The 27183-nt window shown below is 53.3% G+C and overlaps 2 protein-coding genes across 2 annotated transcripts; both read left to right on the top strand.

Moving 5' to 3' along the window:
* Positions 1-953: 953 nt before the first annotated feature.
* TIRAP (TIR domain containing adaptor protein) lies at positions 954-13084 on the top strand. The gene is made up of 4 exons (XM_075328938.1): positions 954-1106; positions 4411-4463; positions 7386-7960; positions 11171-13084. Exons 3-4 carry the CDS (start codon positions 7396-7398, stop codon positions 12277-12279), a joined length of 1674 nt encoding a protein of 557 aa, XP_075185053.1. The 5' UTR covers positions 954-1106; positions 4411-4463; positions 7386-7395; the 3' UTR covers positions 12280-13084.
* Positions 13085-15592: 2508 nt separating this feature from the next.
* Positions 15593-26263, top strand: DCPS (decapping enzyme, scavenger). The gene is made up of 6 exons (XM_075327815.1): positions 15593-15774; positions 16061-16214; positions 20129-20274; positions 23067-23180; positions 25084-25194; positions 25843-26263. Exons 1-6 carry the CDS (start codon positions 15595-15597, stop codon positions 26107-26109), a joined length of 972 nt encoding a protein of 323 aa, XP_075183930.1. The 5' UTR covers positions 15593-15594; the 3' UTR covers positions 26110-26263.
* The last annotated feature ends 920 nt before the right edge of the window (positions 26264-27183 follow it).

Genomic DNA, 27183 nt, shown 5'->3' on the forward strand with positions numbered 1-27183 from the left:
CAGGTTTAAATGACCCCATTTTTGACCACGCCAGAACCTTTGACACTATGGTTTGGTGAGGGCTGGCAGTAAGGACCTGACTGAAGACGATCATGTCCCCTGAGGAGTCTTAGTGACGAAACGCGTCGGGACGCCGGGATGTCATCAGGGTCAGCATAGGGGTCCAGCTTGAGACCTAGTTGTGGTCCGTCCTTGTTAGGACGGAAGTCTGGGGCAGCAGTCTTTTGTTATTTTGTATCCGATAGGTAGTAGGGCCAGTATATGGCGGACATATCCACTACTCAGGATCTAGAGACTCCGTGTCCCTCCATCAAAAGGGATTGGGTGAGACCATTCCTTTCTTAATACCTTGAAATTGTTTGCATTTCGTCTGTTTATATGACTGACCATTGTCAGCGAATGGAGTGCATTGTAATGTTATTGCTTTTTTAGGTATTATTTTGTATATTGCGTTTTTTTGTCAATTGGACCACTGTCCTTTGCTTACAAGCAATACTTCTTTCCTTTATGTATGTTTAGTTTTTTTCATGTGTTTGTTATTCTAGTGGCCTCACTGTATGCGCTTGCCTATTTGGGCTAGCCCACATGACCAGGGTGTTATCACCTCTTACAGTGATGGCTTTCAGTACCTAACTTGTGCCTTTGGAGTGAGATATTTGCTCCTACAAGTTTAGGAATAAAGGTAATTTTTATGCTGAATTTGTATCAAATCTAGTGAGCAGCAGATCCGCAGAGATCGTGGAGACTGATCCAAGGGATCTATGGGTGTGACGTAACATGAAACAAGGTGAGTGCACTTTATGCACATTTCCTAATCATTTTTATGCTTTTGAACTACTACATTTAGAGGCGCCGCGTGTGTCCCTTTTTATAGTAAACCCCTCAAGGTTTACCCTCGTGGTTGATGACTGCTGGCACTGTGGTAATGGCTGCCATGTGAGGGGCTGGCACTGTGCAGGGACCCGGCTGTACATGTGAGCAGGAGGAGGACACTGGGCCTTGTACCTCCCAGCAGAGACTTCCTCCTGAGCCTGGGCCTCCTCCTCACTACAACCCTCCAGCCTCAGGGAGGAGGACGCCAAACGCTGAGGATTCCTAAGCAAAAGGTAACCATCTGTACTGCTCCAAACAGGCAGCGGCACAGCGGAGTACAAACTGTAAGGATAGCCTCACTGCAGAGTACACACTGGCAGGACACGTTACACTGCAGGGCAGGACGGGACACACTGCAGGGTACAGACAGGCAGGACGGGACACACTGCAGGGTACAGACAGGCAGGACGGGACATACTGCAGGGTACAGACAGGCAGGACGGGACATACTGCAGGGTACAGACGGGCAGGACGGGACACACTGCAGGGTACAGACAGGCAGGACGGGACACACTGCAGGGTACAGACAGGCAGGACGGGACATACTGCAGGGTACAGACAGGCAGGACGGGACATACTGCAGGGTACAGACGGGCAGGACGGGACACACTGCAGGGTACAGACAGGCAGGACGGGACACACTGCAGGGTACAGACAGGCAGGACGGGACACACTGCAGGGTACAGACAGGCAGGACGGGACACACTGCAGGGTACAGACAGGCAGGACGGGACACACTGCAGGGTACAGACAGGCAGGACGGGACACACTGCAGGGTACAGACAGGCAGGACGGGACATACTGCAGGGTACAGACAGGCAGGACGGGACATACTGCAGGGTACAGACGGGCAGGACGGGACACACTGCAGGGTACAGACAGGCAGGACGGGACACACTGCAGGGTACAGACAGGCAGGACGGGACACACTGCAGGGTACAGACAGGCAGGACGGGACATACTGCAGGGTACAGACAGGCAGGACGGGACACACTGCAGGGTACAGACGGGCAGGACGGGACACACTGCAGGGTACAGACAGGCAGGACGGGACACACTGCAGGGTACAGACAGGCAGGACGGGACACACTGCAGGGTACAGACAGGCAGGACGGGACACACTGCAGGGTACAGACAGGCAGGACGGGACATACTGCAGGGTACAGACGGGCAGGACGGGACATACTGCAGGGTACAGACGGGCAGGACGGGACACACTGCAGGGTACAGACAGGCAGGACGGGACACACTGCAGGGTACAGACAGGCAGGACGGGACACACTGCAGGGTACAGACAGGCAGGACGGGACACACTGCAGGGTACAGACAGGCAGGACGGGACACACTGCAGGGTACAGACAGGCAGGATGGGACACACTGCAGGGTACAGACAGGCAGGACGGGACACACTGCAGGGTACAGACAGGCAGGACGGGACACACTGCAGGGTACAGACGGGCAGGATGGGACACACTGCAGGGTACAGACAGGCAGGACGGGACACACTGCAGGGTACAGACAGGCAGGACGGGACACACTGCAGGGTACAGACAGGCAGGACGGGACACACTGCAGGGTACAGACAGGCAGGACGGGACACACTGCAGGGTACAGAAAGGCAGGACGGGACACACTGCAGGGTACAGACGGGCAGGACGGGACACACTGCAGGGTACAGACGGGCAGGACGGGACACACTGCAGGGTACAGACGGGCAGGACGGGGCACACTGCAGGGTACAGACGGGCAGGACGGGACACACTGCAGAGTACAGACGGGCAGGATGGGACACACTGCAGGGTACAGACGGGCAGGACGAGACACACTGCAGGGTACATACGGGTAGGACGGGACACACTGCAGGGTACATACGGGTAGGACGGGACACACTGCAGGGTACAGACGGGCAGGACGGGACACACTGCAGGGTACAGACAGGCAGGACAGGACACACTGCAGGACAGGACGGAATACACTGCAGGGTACAGACGGGCAGGACGGGACACACTGCAGGGTACAGACAGGCAGGACAGGACACACTGCAGGACAGGACGAGACACACTGCAGGGTACAGACAGGCAGGACGGGACACACTGCCAGGCAGGACGGGACACACTGCAGGGTACAGACAGGCAGGACGGGACACACTGCAGGGCAGGACGGGACACACTGCAGGGTACAAACGGGCAGGACGGGACAGACTGCAGGGTACAGACAGGCAGGACGGGACACACTGCAGGGTACAGAAGGGCAGGACGGGACATACTGCAGGGTACAGACGGGCAGGACGGGACACACTGCAGGATACAGACAGGCAGGACGGGACACACTGCAGGGTACAGACGGGCAGGACGGGACACACTGCAGGGTACAGACGAGCAGGATGGGACACACTGCAGGGTACAGACGGACAGGATGGGACACACTGCAGGGTACAGACGGGCAGGACGAGACACACTGCAGGGTACAGACGGGCAGGACGGGACACACTGCAGGGTACAGACGGGCAGGACGGGACACACTGCAGGGTACTAGCGGGCAGGACGAGACACACTGCAGAGTACTAGCGGGCAGGACGAGACACACTGCAGGGTACAGATGGGCAAGACGGGACACACTGCAGGGTACAGACGGGCAGGACGAGATACATTGCAGGGTACAGACGGGCAGGACGGGACACACTGCAGGGTACAGACAGGTAGGATGGGACACACTGCAGGGTACAGACGGGCAGGACGGGACACACTGCAGGGTACAGACGGGCAGGACGGGACACACTGCAGGGTACTGGCTGGCAGGACGGGACACACTGCAGGATACAAACAGGCAGGATGGGACACACTGCAGGGTACAGACCTGGGTGGCGCCCCTGCTGGCACAGTGTCACTGTATGTCCCCTCGTAAAGGCATCTTCATGGTGCTGCCCACATGGTCTCCAGGCCAATGCTGAAGAGGACAGACCTCCACCCCAGCCTCCATTGCTGAAGAGGACAGACCTCCACCCCACCCTCTATTGCTGAAGAGGTCAGACCTCCACCCCAGCCTCCATTGCAGAAGAGATCAGACCTCCACCCCAGCCTCCATTGCTGAAGAGGTCAGACCTCCACCCCAGCCTCCATTGCTGAAGAGGTCAGACCTCCACCCCAGCCTCCATTGCTGAAGAGGTCAGACCTCCACCCCAGCCTCCATTGCTGAAGAGGTCAGACCTCCACCCCAGCCTCCATTGCTGAAGAGGTCAGACCTCCACCCCAGCCTACATTGCTGAAGAGGTCAGACCTCCACCCCAGCCTCCATTGCTGAAGAGGTCAGACCTCCACCCCAGCCTCCATTGCTGAAGAGGTCAGACCTCCACCCCAGCCTCCATTGCTGAAGAGGTCAGACCTCCACCCCAGCCTCCATTGCTGAAGAGGTCAGACCTCCACCCCAGCCTCCATTGCTGAAGTCCAGTCTTCATCACGTCTTCTCTTTCTCTTGCCGTAGTGATTAGAGATCACTGAGTTTGTTGTCTGAATGACACTGTTACTTTTCATTTTACAGAAAAATTTTCCATACTTAATCCGACAAGAAGATAACAGAAAGAGGAATGTCTGGTAAGATGTCATAGTACTACGAAAGTAACGGCATACTGTGCATTGTACACCTGCAGTCCTATGTAACACCACAGATAACAGTGATATCTCTCTGAGTACAGATAATGTAGTAGATGTCACCTGCAGTCCTATGTAACACCACAGATAACACAGTGATATCTCTCTGAGTACATATAATGTAATAGATGTCACCTGCAGTCCTATGTAACACCACAGATAACACAGGGATATCTCTGAATACAGATAAGAAGATGGCACCTGCAGTCCTATGTAACACCAGAGATAATGTAGTAGATGTCACCTGCAGTCCTATGTAACACCACAGATAACAGTGATATCTCTCTGAGTACAGATAATGTAGTAGATGTCACCTGCAGTCCTATGTAACACCACAGATAACAGTGATATCTCTCTGAGTACAGATAATGTAGTAGATGTCACCTGCAGTCCTATGTAACACCACAGATAACAGTGATATCTCTGAGTACAGATAATGTAGTAGATGTCACCTGCAGTCCTATGTAACACCACAGATAACAGTGATATCTCTCTGAGTACAGATAATGTAGTAGATGTCACCTGCAGTCCTATGTAACACCACAGATAACACAGTGATATCTCTCTGAGTACATATAATGTAATAGATGTCACCTGCAGTCCTATGTAACACCACAGATAACACAGGGATATCTCTGAATACAGATAAGAAGATGGCACCTGCAGTCCTATGTAACACCAGAGATAATGTAGTAGATGTCACCTGCAGTCCTATGTAACACCACAGATAACACAGTGATATCTCTGAGTACAGATAATGTAGTAGATGTCACCTGCAGTCCTATGTAACACCACAGATAACACAGTGATATCTCTGAGTACATATACTGTAATAGATGTCACCTGCAGTCCTATGTAACACCACAGATAACACAGTGATAACTCTCTGAGTACATATAATGTAATAGATGTCACCTGCAGTCCTATGTAACACCACAGATAACACAGGGATATCTCTGAATACAGATAAGAAGATGGCACCTGCAGTCCTATGTAACACCAGAGATAATGTAGTAGATGTCACCTGCAGTCCTATGTAACACCACAGATAACACAGTGATATCTCTGAGTACAGATAATGTAGTAGATGTCACCTGCAGTCCTATGTAACACCACAGAAAACACAGTGATATCTGTGAGTACAGATAATGTAGTAGATGTCACCTGCAGTCCTATGTAACACCACAGATAACACAGTGATATCTCTGAGTACATATACTGTAATAGATGTCACCTGCAGTCCTATGTAACACCACAGATAACACAGTGATAACTCTCTGAGTACATATAATGTAATAGATGTCACCTGCAGTCCTATGTAACACCACAGATAACACAGGGATATCTCTGAATACAGATAAGAAGATGGCACCTGCAGTCCTATGTAACACCAGAGATAATGTAGTAGATGTCACCTGCAGTCCTATGTAACACCACAGATAACACAGTGATATCTCTGAGTACAGATAATGTAGTAGATGTCACCTGCAGTCCTATGTAACACCACAGATAACACAGTGATATCTCTCTGAGTACAGATAATGTAGTAGATGTCACCTGCAGTCCTATGTAACACCACAGATAACACAGTGATATCTCTGAGTACAGATAATGTAGTAGACGTCACCTGCAGTCCTATGTAACACCACAGATAACACAGTAATATCTCTCGAGTACAGATAATGTAGTAGATGTCACCTGCAGTCCTATGTAACACCACAGATAACACAGTGATATCTTTGAGTACAGATAATGTAGTAGATGTCACCTGCAGTCCTATGTAACACCACAGATACCACAGTGATATCTCTCTGAGTACAGATAATGTAGTAGACGTCACCTGCAGTCCTATGTAACACCACAGATAACACAGTAATATCTCTCTGAGTACAGATAATGTAGTAGATGTCACCTGCAGTCCTATGTAACACCACAGATAACACAGTGATATCTTTGAGTACAGATAATGTAGTAGATGTCACCTGCAGTCCTATGTAACACCACAGATAATGTAGGCGTCACCTGTGGTTATATGTAGTAATATTACATGTGTAATGAGTGTAATTATCCATCGTGTTCAGGACTTTCCTGTTTTGCTCGAGAAGACGACTGAGATTTATTCTGAGCTCTGGATGATTCAGAATCTACCGGAGATCTGCCTCCGCGCAGGGAGATAATGCCACGTCTGGAGGAAACGCTCCAAAGCGAATATAAAAGCATCAGTATAATGGAGAGAAAAACAGCAGCCAGCCAATACAAAAACAAGCCCCAAACATGGAAAGCTAACTCCAAAAGGGAAAGTTATACCCCAGAGCTGCACTCACTATTCTGCTGGTGCAGTCACTGTGTACATACATTACTGATCCTGAGTTACCTCCTGTATTATACTCCAGAGCTGCACTCACTATTCTGCTGGTGCAGTCACTGTGTACATACATTACTGTTCCTGAGTTACCTCCTGTATTATACTCCAGAGCTGCACTCACTATTCCGCTGGTGCAGTCGCTGTGTACATACATTACTGATCCTGAGTTACCTCCTTTATTATACCCCAGAGCTGCACTCACTATTCTGCTGGTGCAGTCTCTGTGTACATACATTACATTACTGATCTTGAGTTACCTCCTGTATTATACTCCAGAGCTGCACTCACTATTCTGCTGGTGCAGTCGCTGTGTACATGCATTACTTATCCTGCACTGTGTGTACAGACACTGAACATGAATCCAGCAGCTACGACATGTGATGTGTGCAGTGCAGCCACAGAGAAATATCGCACTATGAATGCAGCTCTGGCTGTGACTGGAGCATGTAAAGCTTCTGTTCTATTTCGTTCTTTTAAAACGCATCTTCATTTTTTTCTAGGCTTTGGGAAATGGGTTCAAGGGAGAGTAAGCTCCGGTCACCCCCCAGGATTCCTACGAGTCCGGACCATGGAATCAGGACCGTGACCAGTGGCCATAGTATGGCAATGAAGCCAGTGCAGTCATCCCCTGCTGCGGTGATCCCGGTGTGGCCGGACAGCAGCGTGCGCTGGCAGAGTCCGTACGATGTGTACATCTGCCACAGCGAGGCCGACTGCTCTTATGCTATGGAGATGCTGTCATACCTGGAGCAACAGCCGGAAAAGCTGCGCTGCTTCCTTCCTATGAGGGACATGGTGGCCGGGGGTCCCATACCCTCCGAGATGTGCAGTGGCTTAGAAAGCAGCCACTGTTGGGTGATGCTGATGACCCCACAGTTCCTCACAGATAACTGGTGTAAATACCAGATGCACCAGTTTCTGGCACAAGCGCCATGCTCCAACGGCCGATTAATCCCAGTTATCATCGGACTGTCATTTGCGCAGTATCCCACAGTAGTGAAGCATATGTACGCCATCAAGGGTGCGCTCAATGACCACAGGGTGTTCTCAAAAGTCAAAGAAGCCATAGTAGCATGTAAGTACAATGTCCCAAGTCCCCAGCTGTATACAGAGATACATGATAAGATCCTGTCTGCAGCCACCACTAGGGGGAGCTCCCTGTATACACAGATACATGATAAGAACCTGTCTGCAGCCACCACTAGGGGGAGCTCCCTGTATACACAGATACATGATAAGATCCTGTCTGCAGCCACCACTAGAGGGAGCTCCTTGTATACAGAGATACATGATAAGATCCTGTCTGCAGCCACCACTAGGGGGAGCTCCCTGTATACAGAGATACATGATAAGATCCTGTCTGCAGCCACCACTAGGGGGAGCTCCCTGTATACAGAGATACATGATAAGATCCTGTCTGCAGCCACCACTAGAGGGAGCTCCTTGTATACAGAGATACATGATAAGATCCTGTCTGCAGCCACCACTAGGGGGAGCTCCCTGTATACAGAGATACATGATAAGATCCTGTCTGCAGCCACCACTAGGGGGAGCTCCCTGTATACAGAGATACATGATAAGATCCTGTCTGCAGCCACCACTAGGGGGAGCTCCCTGTATACAGAGATACATGATAAGATTCTGTCTGCAGCCACCACTAGGGGGAGCTCCCTGTATACAGAGATACATGATAAGATCCTGTCTGCAGCCACCACTAGGGGGCGCTTCCTGTATACAGAGATACATGATAAGATCCTGTCTGCAGCCACCACTAGGGGGCGCTTCCTGTATACAGAGATACATGATACGATCCTGTCTGCAGCCACCACTAGGGGGAGCTCCCTGTATACAGCGATACATGATAAGATCCTGTCTGCAGCCACCACTAGGGGGCGCTTCCTGTATACAGAGATACATGATAAGATCCTGTCTGCAGCCACCACTAGGGGGAGCTCCCTGTATACAGAGATACATGATAAGATCCTGTCTGCAGCCACCACTAGGGGGAGCTCCCTGTATACAGAGATACATGATAAGATCCTGTCTGCAGCCACCACTAGGGGGCGCTTCCTGTATACAGAGATACATGATAAGATCCTGTCTGCAGCCACCACTAGGGGGCGCTTCCTGTACACAGAGACACATGATAAGATCCTGTCTGCAGCCACCACTAGGGGGAGCTCCCTGTATACAGAGATACATGATAAGATCCTGTCTGCAGCCACCACTAGGGGCGCTTCCTGTATACAGAGATACATGATAAGATCCTGTCTGCAGCCACCACTAGAGGGAGCTCCCTGTATACAGAGATACATGATAAGATCCTCTCTGCAGTCACCACTAGGGGGAGCTCCCTGTATACAGAGATACATGATAAGATCCTCTCTGCAGTCACCACTAGGGGGAGCTCCCTGTATACAGAGATACATGATAAGATCCTCTCTGCAGTCACCACTAGGGGGAGCTCCCTGTATACAGAGATACATGATAAGATCCTGTCTGCAGCCACCACTAGGGGGAGCTCCCTGTATACAGAGATACATGATAAGATCCTGTCTGCAGCCACCACTAGGGGGAGCTCCCTGTATACAGAGACACATGATAAGATCCTGTCTGCAGCCACCACTAGGGGGAGCTCCCTGTATACAGAGATACATGATAAGATCCTGTCTGCAGCCACCACTAGGGGGAGCTCCCTGTATACAGAGATACATGATAAGATCCTGTCTGCAGCCACCACTAGGGGGAGCTCCCTGTATATAGAGATACATGATAAGATCCTGTCTGCAGCCACCACTAGGGGGAGCTCCCTGTATACAGAGATACATGATAAGATCCTGTCTGCAGCCACCACTAGGGGGAGCTCCCTGTATACAGAGATACATGATCAGATCCTGTCTGCAGTCACCACTAGGGGGAGCTCCCTGTATACAGAGATACATGATAAGATACTGTCTGCAGTCACCACTAGGGGGAGCTCCCTGTATACAGAGATACATGATAAGATCCTCTCTGCAGTCACCACTAGGGGGAGCTCCCTGTATACAGAGATACATGATAAGATCCTGTCTGCAGCCACCACTAGGGGGAGCTCCCTGTATACAGAGATACATGATAAGATCCTGTCTGCAGCCACCACTAGGGGGGAGCTCCCTGTATACAGAGATACATGATAAGATCCTGTCTGCAGCCACCACTAGGGGGAGCTCCCTGTATACAGAGATACATGATAAGATCCTGTCTGCAGCCACCACTAGAGGGAGCTCCCTGTATACAGAGACACATGATAAGATCCTGTCTGCAGCCACCACTAGGGGGAGCTCCCTGTATACAGAGATACATGATAAGATCCTGTCTGCAGCCACCACTAGGGGGAGCTCCCTGTATACAGAGATACATGATAAGATCCTGTCTGCAGCCACCACTAGGGGGAGCTCCCTGTATATAGAGATACATGATAAGATCCTGTCTGCAGCCACCACTAGGGGGAGCTCCCTGTATACAGAGATACATGATAAGATCCTGTCTGCAGCCACCACTAGGGGGAGCTCCCTGTATACAGAGATACATGATAAGATCCTGTCTGCAGCCACCACTAGGGGGAACTCCCTGTATACAGAGATACATGATAAGATTCGCTCTGCAGCCACCACTAGGAGGAGCTCCCTGTATACAGAGATACATGATAAGATCCTGTCTGCAGCCACCACTAGGGGGAGCTCCCTGTATACAGAGATACATTATAAGATCCTGTCTGCAGCCACCACTAGGGGGAGCTCCCTGTATACAGAGATACATGATAAGATCCTGTCTGCAGTCACCACTAGGGGGAGCTCCCTGTATACAGAGATACATGATAAGATCCTGTCTGCAGCCACCACTAGGGGGAGCTCCCTGTATACAGAGATACATGATAAGATCCTGTCTGCAGCCACCACTAGGGGGAGCTCCCTGTATACAGAGATACATGATAAGATCCTGTCTGCAGCCACCACTAGAGGGAGCTCCCTGTATATAGAGATACATGATAAGATCCTGTCTGCAGCCACCACTAGGGGGAGCTCCCTGTATACAGAGATACATGATAAAATCCTGTCTGCAGCCACCACTAGGGGGAGCCCCCTGTATACAGAGATACATAAGATCCTGTCTGCAGTCACCACTAGGGGGAGCCCCCTGTATACAGAGATACATGATAAGATTCGCTCTGCAGCCACCACTCGGGGGGATAGGATAAGAACTTTCTACGTTGTCGTTTCTTATTTATATATATATTTTTTTATAGATCTAAAGGAAATGATAACTGTGACCAGCGACCACATTCCTGCACATTTACCAAGATGCCGGACCCCCGAAAGCAGCCAGAGCACCAGTAATCCTGTAGAAAACAGCTTGGTGGAAAGTGGAGTAAATCATGAGCCCACCAGTAACAGGACCATAATTAGCTCAGTGACCCAGGAGCCCACCAGTGAGCGGACCATCAGGAGCCTGATGACCCTGGAGGCCACCAGTGAGAGGACTATCACGATCCCAATGACCCAGGAGTCCACCGGTCATAGGACCATCAGCAGCACAGTGACCCTGGAGCCCACTGGTGAAAGGATAATAAGTAGCTCAGTGACCCAGGAGACCAACGGTTATAGGACCATCAGCAGCTCAATGAACCAGGAGCCCACCAGTGAGAGAACTATCAGGAGCCCAATGGCCCAAGAGCCCACCAGTGAGAGGACAATACATAGCTCAGTGACCCAGGAGCCCACCGGTAACGTGTTCATGAGTGGCTCCATGACCAGACAGGAGACCACCAGTGACGTGTCCATGACAGGATCTATGGCCAGACAGGAGACCACCAGTGATGTGTCTATGACAGGCTCTATGGCCAGACAGGAGACCACGAGTGACGTGTCTATGACAGGCTCTATGACCAGACAGGAGACCACCAGTGACGTGTCTATGACAGGCTCTATGACCAGACAGGAGACCACCAGTGACGTGTCCATGACAGGCTCTATGACCAGACAGGAGACCACCAGTGACGTGTCTCTGACAGGCTCTATGACCAGACAGGAGACCACCAGTGACGTGTCTATGACAGGCTCTATGACCAGACAGGAGACCACCCGTGACATGTCCATGACAGGCTCTATGACCAGACAAGAGACCACCAGTGACGTGTCCATGACAGGCTCTATGACCAGACAGGAGCCCCTGTGTTGGCTGCAGGACCCTCAAAGTGACATTTCTGCACCACTTATCAGCAGGCCCGTCCTTGCAGACTGTAAACTCTTCAGGGTCGCGACAAAAGACTCGTCCCCCCGGGAGTCACAACAAGACCCCAGTGACTCGGGTGTGTGGTCCATGTCCAGCGACCTTCTCACAGACTGCAGTGACTGACAGCGGAGTGGCCGGAGGACTCACAGGCACAGACAGCGGCAGTGACTCTCACGCTCATCACAGTTTGGTTTTGGTAATTATGGAGCAGTTGTATGTAAAGTGCCCCCGTCCTCTGATCGCTGGTGACTGCTCTGTACACTACATGATGGGGTCGTTAATAGTGATATTATGATAGGGCACGTGCAGTCACTCTCGGTGCGGGGGCAGCCATCCTGTCCCCACCTTCACAGAGCCAAGATCTCTGCTTGCTGTCAGATATTGGAAACGTTCGTGAATAGATCTGGATGCAGAACACCGTTCTGACCCAATATCCATGAGAGTCAAGGGCTGGATACAATGTGGGGACCCCCATAAATAGAAGTTTGTATGGGCTCTTATCAGTGTTTGTCACTTTCATAAAAGTGGACCCGAAAAGCTGTGAGATAAGAAGCAGAGCAGGTTCTCGCCCTGCCCGGGTCAGCGCTCAGTCTCCACCGCTGCTACTGTCGCTATGTGATGGCTGCAGTCGGCATGTTGACAGAACACATCACCGCTGCAGACCATCACTGAGTGCAGTGGTTGTGCCCAGGTAGCACAAGCTACTGAGTGCCTGAGTGACAGGCTGCAGCGGTGTTGTGCATTGTCAACGTGACGACACCACTCCGCCCAAAACACCAAGACGTGCGCAGCGGCGGAGGCACAGCTGTGACCGGGGAGGGCGAGTCCGGGCTCTGTTGTGTTACAGCGTTTCGGGTCCCCTTTCAGGTTGTCTTTTCTTTGTAGATGTTTTATGACTATACTGACAAAGGTTTCTGCTGAAATAAAGCTGCTATAATGTGTCAGTGTCATTACATTGTGTCCAAAGAATCATCGCTGTAAAGCTGGGGCCACACGGGGACTGCCCGACACCGACTGAAGACCAGATTGTATCGCTGCCACATCACAGCGAGGTACAAGTGGCCAGGAGGCGCCAGCCACAAGCAGCCACTGTCACAGAGTATTGTGGGGCCCGCTAATGTGTGGTCCTACTGAGGAGCCTGGTCTGATACTGCCGCCACTACGTGCACAGAGACCGCAGAGATGCTTAGCAGTGGGGGGCAAGACTTGGACCCCAATGACAGAACAGTATTTATAATCTTCTCTGCACACATTATTCACACCAAGTCCAGGCGCTCGGTGCATGTTGGCAGCCGGTCACTCACCCGCTTGTTTGCCCTCCCCTTTTCCTTTGATTGACAGCTCTGGCTCCATAGAGTCGGAAAAGGGAGGGAAAACCAGCAGGTGGGACGTCACGTGCACTGTAATGTTTGGCCGCCATGATGCACTGAGCGCCTGTGCTGGGTTTGAGCAGTCACTCTGTGCCGATGGAGAACCTTTAAGTAATGGAGTTTTAATCCTCAGAACTGGGTAACGTCCTAATTACTGATGTACAGAGATCGTCCAGCCCCGGAGAAACATGGCTGCTCTAGTTCACAATCAGCTCTGTGGTCCCTCGTATGTAGCACATTCGGACCTCATGTGGGGCCCCGGTGGACTCTCATGTGGAGCACATCCTAACTCTCGTGTGGAGCCCCGGTAGACCCTCGTGTGGGGCCCCGGTGGACCCTCGTGTGGAGCCCCGGTAGACCCTCGTGTGGGGCCCCGGTGGACCCTCGTGTGGGGCCCCGGTGGACCCTCGTGTGGGGCCCCGGTGGACCCTCGTATGGAGCACCGTAGGACCCTCATGTGGGGCCCCGGTGGACTCTCATGTGGAGCACATCTTAACTCTCGTGTGGAGCCCGGCCCGACCCTTGTTTGGAGTCCCGCTGGACCCTCGTCTGGGGCACTGCCGGACCCTCGTGTGTGGCCCCGGTGCACTCCTCGTGTGGGTCCCCGGTGCACTCGTCGTGTGGAGCCCCGGTGCACTCCTCGTGTGGGGCCCCGATGCACTCTCATGTGGAGCACATCTTAACTCTCGTGTGGGGCCCCGGTGCACTCCTCGTGTGGGTCCCCGGTGCACTCGTCGTGTGGAGCCCCGGTGCACTCCTCGTGTGGGGCCCCGATGCACTCCTCGTGTGGGGCCCCGGTGCACTCCTCGTGTGGGGCCCCGGTGCACTCCTCGTGTGGGGCCCCGGTGCACTCTCATGTGGAGCACATCTTAACTCTCGTGTGGGGCCCCGGTGCACTCCTCGTGTGGGGCCCCGGTGGACTCCTCGTGTGGGGCCCCGGTGCACTCCTCGTGTGGGGCCCTGATGCACTCCTCGTGTGGGGCCCTGATGCACTCATCGTGTGGGGCCCCGGTGCACTCTCATGTGGGGCCCCGGTGCACTCCTCGTGTGGGGCCCTGATGCACTCCTCGTGTGGGGCCCCGATGCACTCTCATGTGGGGCCCCGGTGGACTCCTCGTGTGGGGCCCCGCTGCACTCCTCGTGTGGGGCCCCGGTGCACTCTCATGTGGAGCACATCTTAACTCTCGTGTGGGGCCCCGGTGCACTCCTCGTGTGGGGCCCCGGTGCACTCCTCGTGTGGGGCCCCGGTGCACTCCTCGTGTGGGGCCCCGGTTCACTCTCATGTGGAGCACATCTTAACTCTCGTGTGGGGCCCCGGTGCACTCCTCGTGTGGAGCCCCGGTGCACTCCTCGTGTGGGGCCCCGGTGCACTCCTCGTGTGGGGCCATGGTGCACTCTCATGTGGAGCACATCTTAACTCTCGTGTGGGGCCCCGGTGCACTCCTCGTGTGGATCACCGCCGGACCCTTGTGTGGGGCAGCGCCGGACCCTTGTGTGGGGCATCGCCGGACCCTCGCCGGACCCTTGTGTGGGGCATCGCCGGACCCTTGTGTGGGGCAGCGCCGGACCCTTGTGTGGGGCATCGCCGGACCCTTGTGTGGGGCAGCGCCGGACCCTCGCCGGACCCTTGTGTGGGGCATCGCCGGACCCTCGCCGGACCCTTGTGTGGGGCAGCGCCGGACCCTTGTGTGGGGCATCGCCGGACCCTTGTGTGGGGCATCGCCGGACCCTTGTGTGGGGCAGCGCCGGACCCTTGTGTGGGGCATCGCCGGACCCTTGTGTGGGGCAGCGCCGGACCCTTGTGTGGGGCATCGCCGGACCCTTGTGTGGGGCAGCGCCGGACCCTTGTGTGGGGCACCGCCGGACCGTTGACATGCGCTGTCTGAACGCTGGGGATCTAATAATGCCCATCCAGAAGCCATATCGCATAATGAATCTGCTGGATTCTGTTCTCTGACCTCCTGCGCTCACTTCCCTGTACATACACCAGGTGGCGCTGTCTCACGTCTCATCACTGTCATTACAACACCGTGCGGCAGGTGGCGCTGTGACCCAGCTCTTACTGCGCATGTTCCACACCATAATGGCTCAGCCCGGAGATAAGAGGAAGCGGGAAGACGAAGTGGAGAATGGCGGCGCCGGGGAGTCCGCGACCTCCGCGGGAGCAGAACATCCCCTCACAGGGTTCAAGCTCCGCAGCGTCCTGAGGGAGTCCGCCAGAGACAAGACCATCTTCCTGCACGGACAGGTGCCCGGGGGAAGACAGAGGAGGTTACACCTGAGCGGACCCAACCACTGCTGCGGGGGGGTGCGGGCTGCACCATTGTCACTAGTGGGGGCCACTGACACATTGTAACGCCTCCACTGCTGTATTGTGTGCTGTGGCTAGGCTGCACCCTTTCTTCGCTCCCCAGCAGTCACATTACATCTGCGCTCTTATTTCCTTTTGTTGTACAAGCTCATACAGGCTTTTGTTCTCTGTTATCTGCCACCTGTAATAATGGCTGATATTTCTTGCTGTCCTCTGTCCCCAGGTGAGTGATGAAGATGCGGTGGTCATCCTGGAGCGGGCGCCCTTCCAGGAGGACACCGCCTGTCGTCTCCTCGCCGGCGATCCTGCGCTGAGGCTGCAGCTGAAGAACGACATCTACAGCGTCTACCAGCTGAGCCCCCCGCCGCAGCTGAACGGTGCGTGCTGCCCGCCAGAGGGGGTCTACGGGGGGCTGGGGTACGAGCAGCGAGAGCGCAGATAGCTCCCACTGATGTGAGCGGACATGAAGGGGGCACAGATTACACCCCACACCTGACGTGAGTGCTGCACGCCAGAGGGGGTCTACGGGGGGCTGGGGTACGAGCAGCGAGAGCGCAGATAGCTCCCACTGATGTGAGTGGACATGGAGGGAGCACAGATTACACCCCACCCCAAACACAACCTAATGTGAGGAAACGTGACGGGCCGGGGGGCACAGATTACACCCCCCCCCCACCCCCACACCTGACGAGACGTGATGGGCCGGGGGGCACAGATTACACCCCCCCCCACACACACACACACCTGACGAGACGTGATGGGCCGGGGGGCACAGATTACACCCCCCCACACCTGACGTGAGGAAACGTGATGGGCAGGGGGGCACAGATTAAAAGCCCCCCACACCTGACGTGATGGGCCGGGGGCACGGATTACACCCCCCCCCCACCTGATGTGATGGGCCGGGGGGCACAGATTACACCCCCTCCCCCCCCACCTGACGTGAGGAGACGTGATGGGCCGGGGGGCACAGATTACAACCCCCACACCTGACGTGACGGGCCAGGGGGCGCAGATTACACCCCCCCCCCCCCAACTGACGTGAGGAGACGTGATGGGCCGGGGGGCACAGATTACCCCTCCACCTGAAGTGAGGAGATGTGATGGGCTGGGGGGCACAGATTGCACACCCCCCCTACCTGACGTGAGGAGACGTGATGGGCCGGGGGGGAACAGATTACACCCCCCCACCTGACGGGAGGAGACGTGACGGGACGGGGTGTGCAGCAGTCGGCACCGCACCTGCCTCTAGCGGGAGTGACGCCTCGCTCATCCTCCTGCGGTGTGGCCGTGCACTGGACATTGGGTCCTGCTCTTGTCTAATGTTGGGGAGTGCGGTGCCAGGATTAAAACATTGTGTTACTTTGATTTCACTAAATCTATCCTTAAGGTGCAATAAGATAAACTTTCATTGGTGGAGCCGAGGTGAATACACTAAAGATTTGGCACAAATGACTCAATTTTTGGCAAATGTGTGTCTTATTAGGCTATGTGCGCACGTGTGCGCTCTGCACCGCACCTAAAAGGTGCGCAGCTGAAAAGCTCCATTCTGAAGCGCATGGTGCCGGCAGATTCGTGCGCTCTGCATGCTGCCTCTCCCTATAGACAGCATGCAAACCGCACGGAAGAAGTCACATGTCACTTCTTAGAACGCAGCGATTCGGGCAGCAGCTGAAGCGCTACACTCTAATACGCCACGTGCGCACGGCTCCTGCACAATCTCCATAGATTGTGCTGGGGACGCAGGACGCATGCAGTTACGCTGCGGTGCAGAACGCAGCGTAACTGCATGTAATACGCACACGTGCGCACATCCCCTTAGAAAGCTTCTGACCTTCTTGTCATACACACTGAGCACTTGGTGGCGCTGTGGCATCCTGGCCCCATAGTGCACACAGCAGAGACGTGCAGCAGAGACGTGCAGCTGCACTGTTACCTGATGAAATATTGTCCGGGCAGCTGTGCATGGAAAATCAATGGTCAATAGAACGCGGCAGGACAGATAGACCCTTCAATAAAGGAACGCAGACACCCCCCTCCCTCCCCATAAGAATCGCACTCAAAAGCCCCCACGAGACTTGCAGCAATAAGTGTTGGCAAGTGGCGGCTCACACAAGCCTTATTGTTTTTCATCTTGTGGGGTCCTTTGAGAGCGATACTTCTGGGGGCGTCCCCTACAGTATAGTACGGTATGTAAACCCTGAGCCCTAGTCTGTGACCCCCAGACAACATGAGGGCAAAAAGGAAAGCGCCGTCCCGCTAAGTACAAGACGGTAAATCTGAAAGTGGCGATGACCGTGCGAAAACCTCCGTCATCAGGTCACAAGGGAAATGCTAAGACGTGCAAGTGCGGATCAGGACGGCGGCGCTGGAGGACGTGACCTGAGGACGGCGGCGCTGGAGGACGTGACCTGAGGACGGCGGCGCTGGAGGACGTGACCTGAGGACGGCGGCGCTGGAGGACGTGACCTGAGGACGGCGGCGCTGACCGGAGAGCCTCAGACAGGACTGGATGTGAAGAAATGTAGATTATTCATGGAAAGAGAAGACGTCTCCTGAAAATAAGCACTAGCACATCTAGTAAAAACTAATCTAAAGGCCCCGTCACACTAAGCAACATCGCTGCTAACGAACAACTTTTGTGACGTTGCTAGCGACGTTGCTGTGTGTGACATCCAGCAACAACCCGGCCCCTGCTGTGAGGTCGTTGGTTGCTGCTGAATGTCCTGGGCCATTATTTAGTTGTTGCTGTCCCGCTGTGAAGCACAGATCGCTGTGTGTGACAGCGAGACAGCAACAACTAAATGTGCAGGCAGCAGGAGCCGGCTTCTGTAGAGGCTGGTAACCACAGTAAACATCGGGTAACCAAGAAGCCCTGTCCTTGGTTACCCGATATTTACCTTCGATACCAGCCTCCTCCGCTCTCACTGTCAGTGCCGGCTCCTGCTCTGTGCACATGTAGCTGCAGGACACATCGGGTTAATTAACCTGATGTGTGCTGTAAGTAGGAGAGCAGGGAGCCAGCGCTAAGCAGTGTGCGCTGCTCCCTGCTCTGTGCACATTTAGCTGCAGCATACATCGGGTAATTAACCCGATGTGTGCTGTAGCTAGGAGAGCAAGGAGCCAGCGCTCAGTGTGCGCTGCTCCCTGCTCTCTGCACGTGTAGCTCCGTGCGGTGGTAACCAAGGTAAATATCGGGTTGGTTACCGATATTTACCTTAGTTACCAAGCGCAGCATCTTCCACGCGGCGCTGGGGGCTGGTCACTGGTTGCTGGTGGGATCGCTGGAGCGTCCCAGTGTGACAGCTCACCAGCAACCTCCTAGCAACTTACCAGCGATCCCTATCGTTGTTGGGATCGCTGGTAAGTTGCTTAGTGTGACGGTACCTTTAGACCCTGCCTTATCTGTTGGAGAAATACGGTATTTGTGATGGAACTACAAGTCCCAGCTACACATGCAAAGGTTATTGTATATGTGCGGAGTATAATTTCTGGAGGCTCCGACTGTATCTGTGCCCATGGGTTATGTCCTGTGCTGTGTATAGCGGTTATATGTGTAGTGTAGTACTGTGTGACTGTGACATGCACAGTGTGGAGCGCTGGCTGTACGCTGATGGAGCATGTGCAGTGTATAGCGGTTATATGTGTAGTATAGTACCATGTGGAGCGTGCAGGGTGGAGCATTGGCTGTACGCTGATGCAGTGTATAGCGGTTATACGTGTAGTATAGAGGAGACGTGTGGAGCGCTGGCTGTACGCTGATGGAGCGTGTGCAGTGTATAGCGGTTATATGTGTAGTATAGAGCTGTGTGGAGCGCTGGCTGTACGCTGATGGAGCGTGTGCAGTGTATAGCGGGTTATATGTGTAGTATAGTACCATGTGGAGCGTGCAGGGTGGAGCATTGGCTGTACGCTGATGCAGTGTATAGCGGTTATACGTGTAGTATAGAGGAGACGTGCGGAGCGCTGGCTGTACACTGATGGAGCGTGTGCAGTGTATAGCGGTTATATGTGTAGTATAGAGCTGTGTGGCGGTGACGTGTGGAGCGCTGGCTGTACACTGATGGAGCGTGTGCAGTGTATAGCGGTTATATGTGTAGTATAGAGCTGTGTGGCGGTGACGTGTGGAGCGCTGGCTGTACGCTGATGGAGCGTCTGCAGTGTATAGCGGTTATATGTGTAGTATAGAGCTGTGTGGCGGTGACGTGTGGAGCGCTGGCTGTACGCTGATGGAGCGTGTATACGGTATATTATGATGTAATCCACTTCTGCTCATGTTCCCGCTATACAGAAGTGAAAACCACCATCATCCGACCGGCGACTGAGAAACACATCAAGAAGTATGTGCGTCAGGAGCTTCACCTGATCCAGGAGAGCGGCGAGGATTACCGGAGCATCACCCTCCCCTTCATCCAGTCCCAGAGCTTCAGCATCCAGGTGACGCTCCAGAACATTCCCCCATTAAATGGCTGAATCTGAGCGTGGGGACCACCTCTGCGGGGGCACTGCCTGCTCCGGGGTCCTGTGCTTCCCCGCCCCGTTCAGCGCTGTTAGCGCAGGAATAATGGCAGATCACTGCCGCCTTCGGGTCCGGTGAAAACTTTAAAGAAATTTTCCAAATGAAGCAAAGAGACATTGTAGGATTGTTATAAAATGACTCAGGAAACAGCTGCACTCACAGCAGAGGGTTCGTTACAATGTATCCAGTGTGATGCGCTGTCTGCCTGCAATCCAGACTCATTGTAACAACCTGTGAGAGCGATGGTCTGCGCTGGATACATAGTGACAGACCCTCAGCTGTGAGAAGCATTAGGCGAGGGGCTGTGACCGTTGTTTCCATCCATTCTAGCCTCAGAGATGACCCTGGTGAGCTAGTGGTGATTGTGCAGACACCGCCTGCTGCCTTGTTAGTGGCTCTATAGCCCGCTTCACAGGTTTGCAGTCTTGCTTTAGTGATATACCGTATTTTCCGCTGTATAAGACGACTTTTTTAACCCCCTGAAAATCTTCTCAAAGTCGGGGGTCGTCTTATACAGCGGTGCACGGTGCTGCATGAGCCCATTGTTTAGTAATGCCCTCCCACCGGTCCCCTTCTTACACATAAATATTATTCTCGCCTGTCCTCCGATCCCGCGATGCCTTCAGCTTCTGGCAGACCGCAGGCCATAGCAATAGCATCCTGTAAATCGGCCGTCGTCACTGCCGTCATGGCTTTACTGCAGTTGAAAGCTTTGCGGTGCCATAAAGCATTCAACTGCAGTAAAGCGCTGACAGCAGTGGCAGCGGCCCTGTGTACAGAACGTGATCATGGAGGGGCCTATGGGTCTGCAAAACACACTCCTCCATGATCGCATCCCATATACGGGGCCGCTGCTGTCAGCGCTTTACTGCAGTTGAATGCTTTACGGCACCACAAAGCATTCAGCTGTAGTAAAGTCATGAGGGCAGACAGCAGCCCCGTGCATCAGACGCTATCACGGAGGGGTCTATGTGCCTTGCGGTCTACAAGAAGCAGCTGAGGTCACCACGGGAACGGAGGAGAGGTGAGAATTATGTTTATTGCGTGTAAACAACGGCATAATGGGGGATAAGAAGGGGACCGGTAGGAGAATATCACTAAACAACGGGCTCATTACTACAAGTGGGGGACAAGGATGCTCACATTACTAAACAATGGGCACATTACTGCAGGGGACGTTACTAATCAATGGGCACATTACTGCAGGGGACGTTATTAAACAATGGGCACATTACTGCAGGGGACGTTGCTAAACAATGGGCACATTACTGCAGGGGACGTTGCTAAACAATGGGCACATTACTGCAGGGGACGTTGCTAAACAATGGGCACATTACTGCAGGGGACGTTGCTAAACAATGGGCACATTACTGCAGGGGACGTTGCTAAACAATGGGCACATTACTGCAGGGGACGTTACTAAACAATGGGCACATTACTGCAGGGGACGTTGCTAAACAATGGGCACATTACTGCAGGGGACGTTGCTAAACAGTGGGCACATTACTTGGGTCGGCTTATACTCGATTTATATACGTTATTGCCCAAACTCTATATTTTAACTGGAAATGTTGGGGATCGTCTTATACGCCTGAAAGTACGGTACATATCGAGTGCCCGCAGTATACGGCATTCCAGGCGTTTCTGCTGTCGCAGCGTCCTGAGTCGTGATTTTTCAGGGCATGAATCCGGTGCACTGATCTAGCTGTCGGATCCGGATGGCGCAGCAGCTGCTAAATCCATATAATGAGAGCACGCGGCTCCAATCCAGAGTGAAACTAATGGAAAAAAATGAACAATAAAATCTGTGCATCTGCTGAAGTGTAATCACAGAATATCCAATATATCACATTAGGGCTGCTTCTCACTTGCGAGTTTCTAGCAGTAGAGCAATGCGAGGAAAAACTCGCATTGGAATCGGACACATGTTAGTGAATGATTCAGCTCTCATCTGCGATTTTTTTTTTTTTTTTTTTTTTTTTTTTTTTTTTTTTTTTTCTCTCCCCCCCCTCAGTCCCAGTCGGACTGAGAAAAAAATCGCAGCATGCTGCTTTTTTGCGAGTTTCTCGCACCATTTGTCCCAATGATTTCCTATGGAGGGGGATTAAAAGTAGCATCACACACGCGCACCACCGTTCACATCTGCGAGTGTGGCACATTCCCAAAGGTAAATTAAATGACACATGTGTAATAGCTTTTAGATAATTAAGATGTTGCATTAAACTAGCATCGCAAACGCGACACACACGCGACACACACGCGAGCAAAAAGCATCGCACTTGCGTTGCACTCGCACCTAACGTGAACTAAAATCAGCCGAGTATTTTTCAGCCCAGTCGGACCGATTTTCCTCGCATAGATGTGTTTCCAGCCTTACTGATTCTAACACCGCTTTCACATTGTGTTTACCTATGTTCACTGGTCCCGCCGGAGCATCCGTCTTCTACGTCTAGGTGTCCGCCTGCAGAAAACGTATCTGGCCAAAAATGGTGCAAGACATAGCACACATTCCATTATTATTACTCCATTATAGTCAATGGCCCCGTCGGCGTATGCGTCCGAAACGTTTTGAGGGGGGTCCAACAGGACCAGTAAACATAGGTGAAAGTGCCCTAAGACTGCGGCCTGTGCAGCCGTCACGCTGCCTGCGTTCTTGCACGTCTTGGCAGTGACGATAGCCTGATCATTGCTGGACTCTCCTTGTCTGCAGTGGGTCTATAATATCCTGGAGAAGAAAGCAGAGGAGGACCGGATCGTCCACGAGAACCCGGATCCAGCGCTCGGCTTCATCCTGTTACCGGACTTCAAGTGGAATCAGAAGCAGGTCAGTGGTTCTGGGGGTCCATCTTATCTGTAAGAGGGGGGCTAAAAAGGGCGATTCCTGTAATCTGCAGAGTCACATGTCAAATCCAACTGGAACATAGAAAATTGATAGGATGCTCTGGTAGAAAGCTGTGCTCTGGTTGGGTGCCGGGGTAGAAAGCTGCGCTCTTGTTGGTTGGGTGCTGGGGTAGAAAGCTTTGGTTGGGTGCTGGGGTAGAAAGCTGCGTTCTGGTTGGTTGCTTTGGTAGAAAGCTGCGCTCTGGTTGGGTGCTGGGGTAGAAAGCTGCGCTCTGGTTGGGTGCTGGAGCAGAAAGCTTGTGCTCTGGTTGGTTGGGTGCTGGGGTAGAAAGCTGCGTTCTGGTTGGTTGCTTTGGTAGAAAGCTGCGCTCTGGGTGCTGGAGTAGAAAGCTGTGCTCTGGTTGGTTGGGTGCTGGGGTAGAAAGCTGCGTTCTGGTTGGTTGCTTTGGTAGAAAGCTGCGCTCTGGGTGCTGGGGTAGAAAGCTGCGCTCTGGTTGGGTTTTGGGGTAGAAAGCTGCGTTCTGGTTGGGTGCCGGGGTAGAAAGCTGCGCTCTGGTTGGGTGCTGAGGTAGAAAGCTGCGCTCTGGGTGCTGGGGTAGAAAGCTGCGCCCCCCCGGATACATGCACAATCTGCTTGGCTGAGCATACTTCTGCCTGCAGTGAGAGGAGGACGGTGATTTGCTGCCAGGCTTTTGTGATGGAGTTTTAACTTCCCAGGAGCAGACGGATCGGACATGCTGAAATCGCTCTGCCCAGTCCTTACCACTGATTTTATGCTCACTGATCCTCGTCCGTCTTCTTTCTGACTTTACAGTAGTGAAGTACAAAATATACCCGGGGGATGTAAGGGTTAAGCGTGAACTACTCCAGCTCTTGTGTGGGGCTCCTTGTCCCCCGCAGTCCTGTATCCCCTCCCGGTGTGGCCGGCTCCTTTTTCATGTGGCTGGTGAGAGCTGCCCCGATCCCTGTGCTGCACACAATGACGCAGTGTTTGGCGAGATCCAGGCCGTGGATTCCTGGGATCCTGTTACTGTGGAGCTGTCAGATGTGACACTGGGAGCGCGGAGAGCGTGGAAAATGGGAAACCATCATCAGGCCAAGGCGCACCCCGGGGCAGGCGGCCGGTGTGATCCTCCATCATGGAGTCCTGAGCACGGACAGACATGGCCGGGTGCAGCTGACACAGTGCAGCAAACACCCAGCTGTGCCAGGGAAGGAGCAACACTATGTCCTGGGGTTATTCAACTATTAGGACTCTGGGAAAGCTGGGTGCTGATCTCGGCATAGGGGTTGTTACTTGGATTTTCCATAAATGGATCATTGATGTTCAGTGCTCGGGATCTGTATGGCGATCCGCTGATCACAGCCGACGTCCGGAGCTTGGGATCTGTACAGTGATCGCTGATCTTCACTGACCTTCTATGTTCAGGATCTGTTTGGTGATCCACTGATCTTCAACGACATCCGGTGGTCAGGATATGTACAGTGATCTACTGATCACAGCTGCTGTCTTTTGTGCTTCTGATCCGCTGATCTTCACCGACATCCGTAGATCGGGATCCCCCCCCCCCCCCCCCCCGGAGCGCGGTCGGTCTGTGATTTCTCCCCGGAGCGCGGTGTGTTTCCTCCTCATCCGGTCACTGATTGTCCATCTTGTTGCCTTTGCTGGACAGTGACCTATAGACGCAGCATCCAGGGGCCGCACGGTCCCCTCACCCACTAAAACCCTCGGCTCCTGTATGATGGGGCAGTGTGGGGGGTGGGTGGGGGCGAAGACCTAAAACAGAGACGTAGAGTAAAGCTCCTGGGCCCCAGTCCACATCTGCACCCGGGGCCCCGCGTCCTGTGCATGGTGCCGGGGTCTGATGTCCCCCCTTGTTTTGCAGGTAGAGGATCTGTACCTCATCGCCATCTGTCACCAGCGCGGCATCAAGTCCTTACGAGACCTGAGCGGGGATCATCTGCCGCTGCTGAGGAACATTCTGCAGGAGGGGCAGGTGAGGACACAGGGGCGTGGGGGGGGATGAATCTTAAAGGGACACATACGTCTGTCAAAATCTGCACCAGAGCTGATAATGTAGATGCCTCCATACCTGCCTGATGACGGTCTCCATAAGACCTCTGCTTGCTGTCAGTGAATGCGGATGTTTCTGCTCCTCCTCAGCTGAGGGTCTGTTACAGTTTCTTGTTGTCACTTTTTATTTCATCTTTTCTCCCTGGACTTTTTGGTTTAGAAATTTCCGTGCGGTTGAACTGTGCAAAATGTTTTTTGTGACCGCATCCGTGCAGATCTTGGTCTCCAGACTTTACTTTTAACCCTTTAAGGATCTAGACATTTTTGCACATTTTTGTTGTCCAGGCGGTGGTTGAGTTTTTGGGGGGGCCTTCAGTAGACCCTCCTGCTGCTATGGTCTCCCGCCTCCCCACACACACAATTGCATTACGTCTTCCAAATGGTTAATGGCGGAGCTCGGATATCAGCCGCTGCGGACTCTGACCAGGGATATCTGCAGGGTATGGTGCGGGAGGAAATGTGCATCACAGGTCCTTAAGGGGTTAAAAAGGTATTCACAGTTAAAGGGGTGTCCATGTTTAACTTTTTTTTTTTTTTTTTTTTCTCATGTCCTGCCGGTTCTGTCTCCTAGGCGGCCATCTTGGCGCGGTACGGTGTGCCGGGTCACCAGCTGCGGATCTATCTCCATTACCAGCCCTCGTATTACCACCTGCACGTACATTTCGTAGCGCTGGGGCACGAGGCGCCGGGGATCACGGTGGAGCGCGCACATCTGCTGAGTGACGTCATCCAGAATCTGGAGCTGGACGCGCAGTACTACGGCAGCCGCACCCTGACCTACGCGCTGCGGGCCGACGAGCCGCTGCTGCACAGATTCCAGGACGCCGGGAGATGCTGACACAGACACCGGAGGTTTTATTTTTATAGCTTCAGATTTTTATTTTTCCGCAGCGGTGATATCACACGTCCCGGCCGCTGGTTTATACCGTGCTCAGTGTTTGTATTTTCTTGAGTTTTCACTTTTTTTGTATATTAAAAGTGTTTTTCTAAGTTGTAAAGTTACATTCATGGAACTGAGAGCGCTGCTCTGGAGGGATAAATGCTGCCCTACAGTAACCACAGTTCCCAGCATGCATTGCATTGCTTCCCCACAGTTTTTGCCATATACAACACTGCCCTTGAATGTGACGTCCCCATCAGCACAGTGGATTTCCTCTCACGTGGCATGATTGTGATTGGCTCTTAGATGGTGACTGGACTCGTGGCCGTGGCTGGTTTACAAAGTGAGACTGAAACCAAACAAGCACATTGTAGAGGGGGATTCACCGGTGGGGTGGACGGTCACATGCACGGTCTCACTGTGTGGAGTGGGGCCGCGCGCCTCTAGATGGCACATGACCCCGTGCCGCGCTGTCGGCCTCGTCCTCTGGCCGCGCTGTCGGCCTCGTCCTCTGGCCGCGCTGTCGGCCTCGTCCTCTGGCCGCGCTGTCGGCCTCGTCCTCTGGCCGCGCTGTCGGCCTCGTCCTCTGGCCGCGCTGTCGGCTGTTACATGTAGGCACTTTAGACTTTCACAACATGACCGGACCATCCCTGTAATGGAAACGTTGTAATTGGAGCCGGACCCCGAGCCCCCGACCCCTTTTACCTGCAGTAATATACAATGAACCGGATTAGGTGTATTAGAAATGTATCCCGGGCGGTTCAGATACACGGTCAGATGGTATCGCCGGCTCGTATACACGGAGACGGGACTTCGCACCTCATTCCTTATCGTCTTGGAGATGAAACTTTTAAGATGTGGATCCATTACTGGCGTCCGGTGAATTATTCATCCCGGGTATCGCTCTCTCCTTTCCCCGCTGTCATCTTGGCGGCTCCTTCACTTTCCTGGCGCTCGCAGAGAATGAGCGGCCGTACGTGACACGCGAGACGTTACAGCGTCTTCAGGTTCTCAGATAATCCGATGTCTGGA

Source organism: Anomaloglossus baeobatrachus, chromosome 11, assembly GCF_048569485.1.
Source record: "Anomaloglossus baeobatrachus isolate aAnoBae1 chromosome 11, aAnoBae1.hap1, whole genome shotgun sequence".
Taxonomy (NCBI): Eukaryota; Metazoa; Chordata; class Amphibia; order Anura; family Aromobatidae; genus Anomaloglossus; species Anomaloglossus baeobatrachus.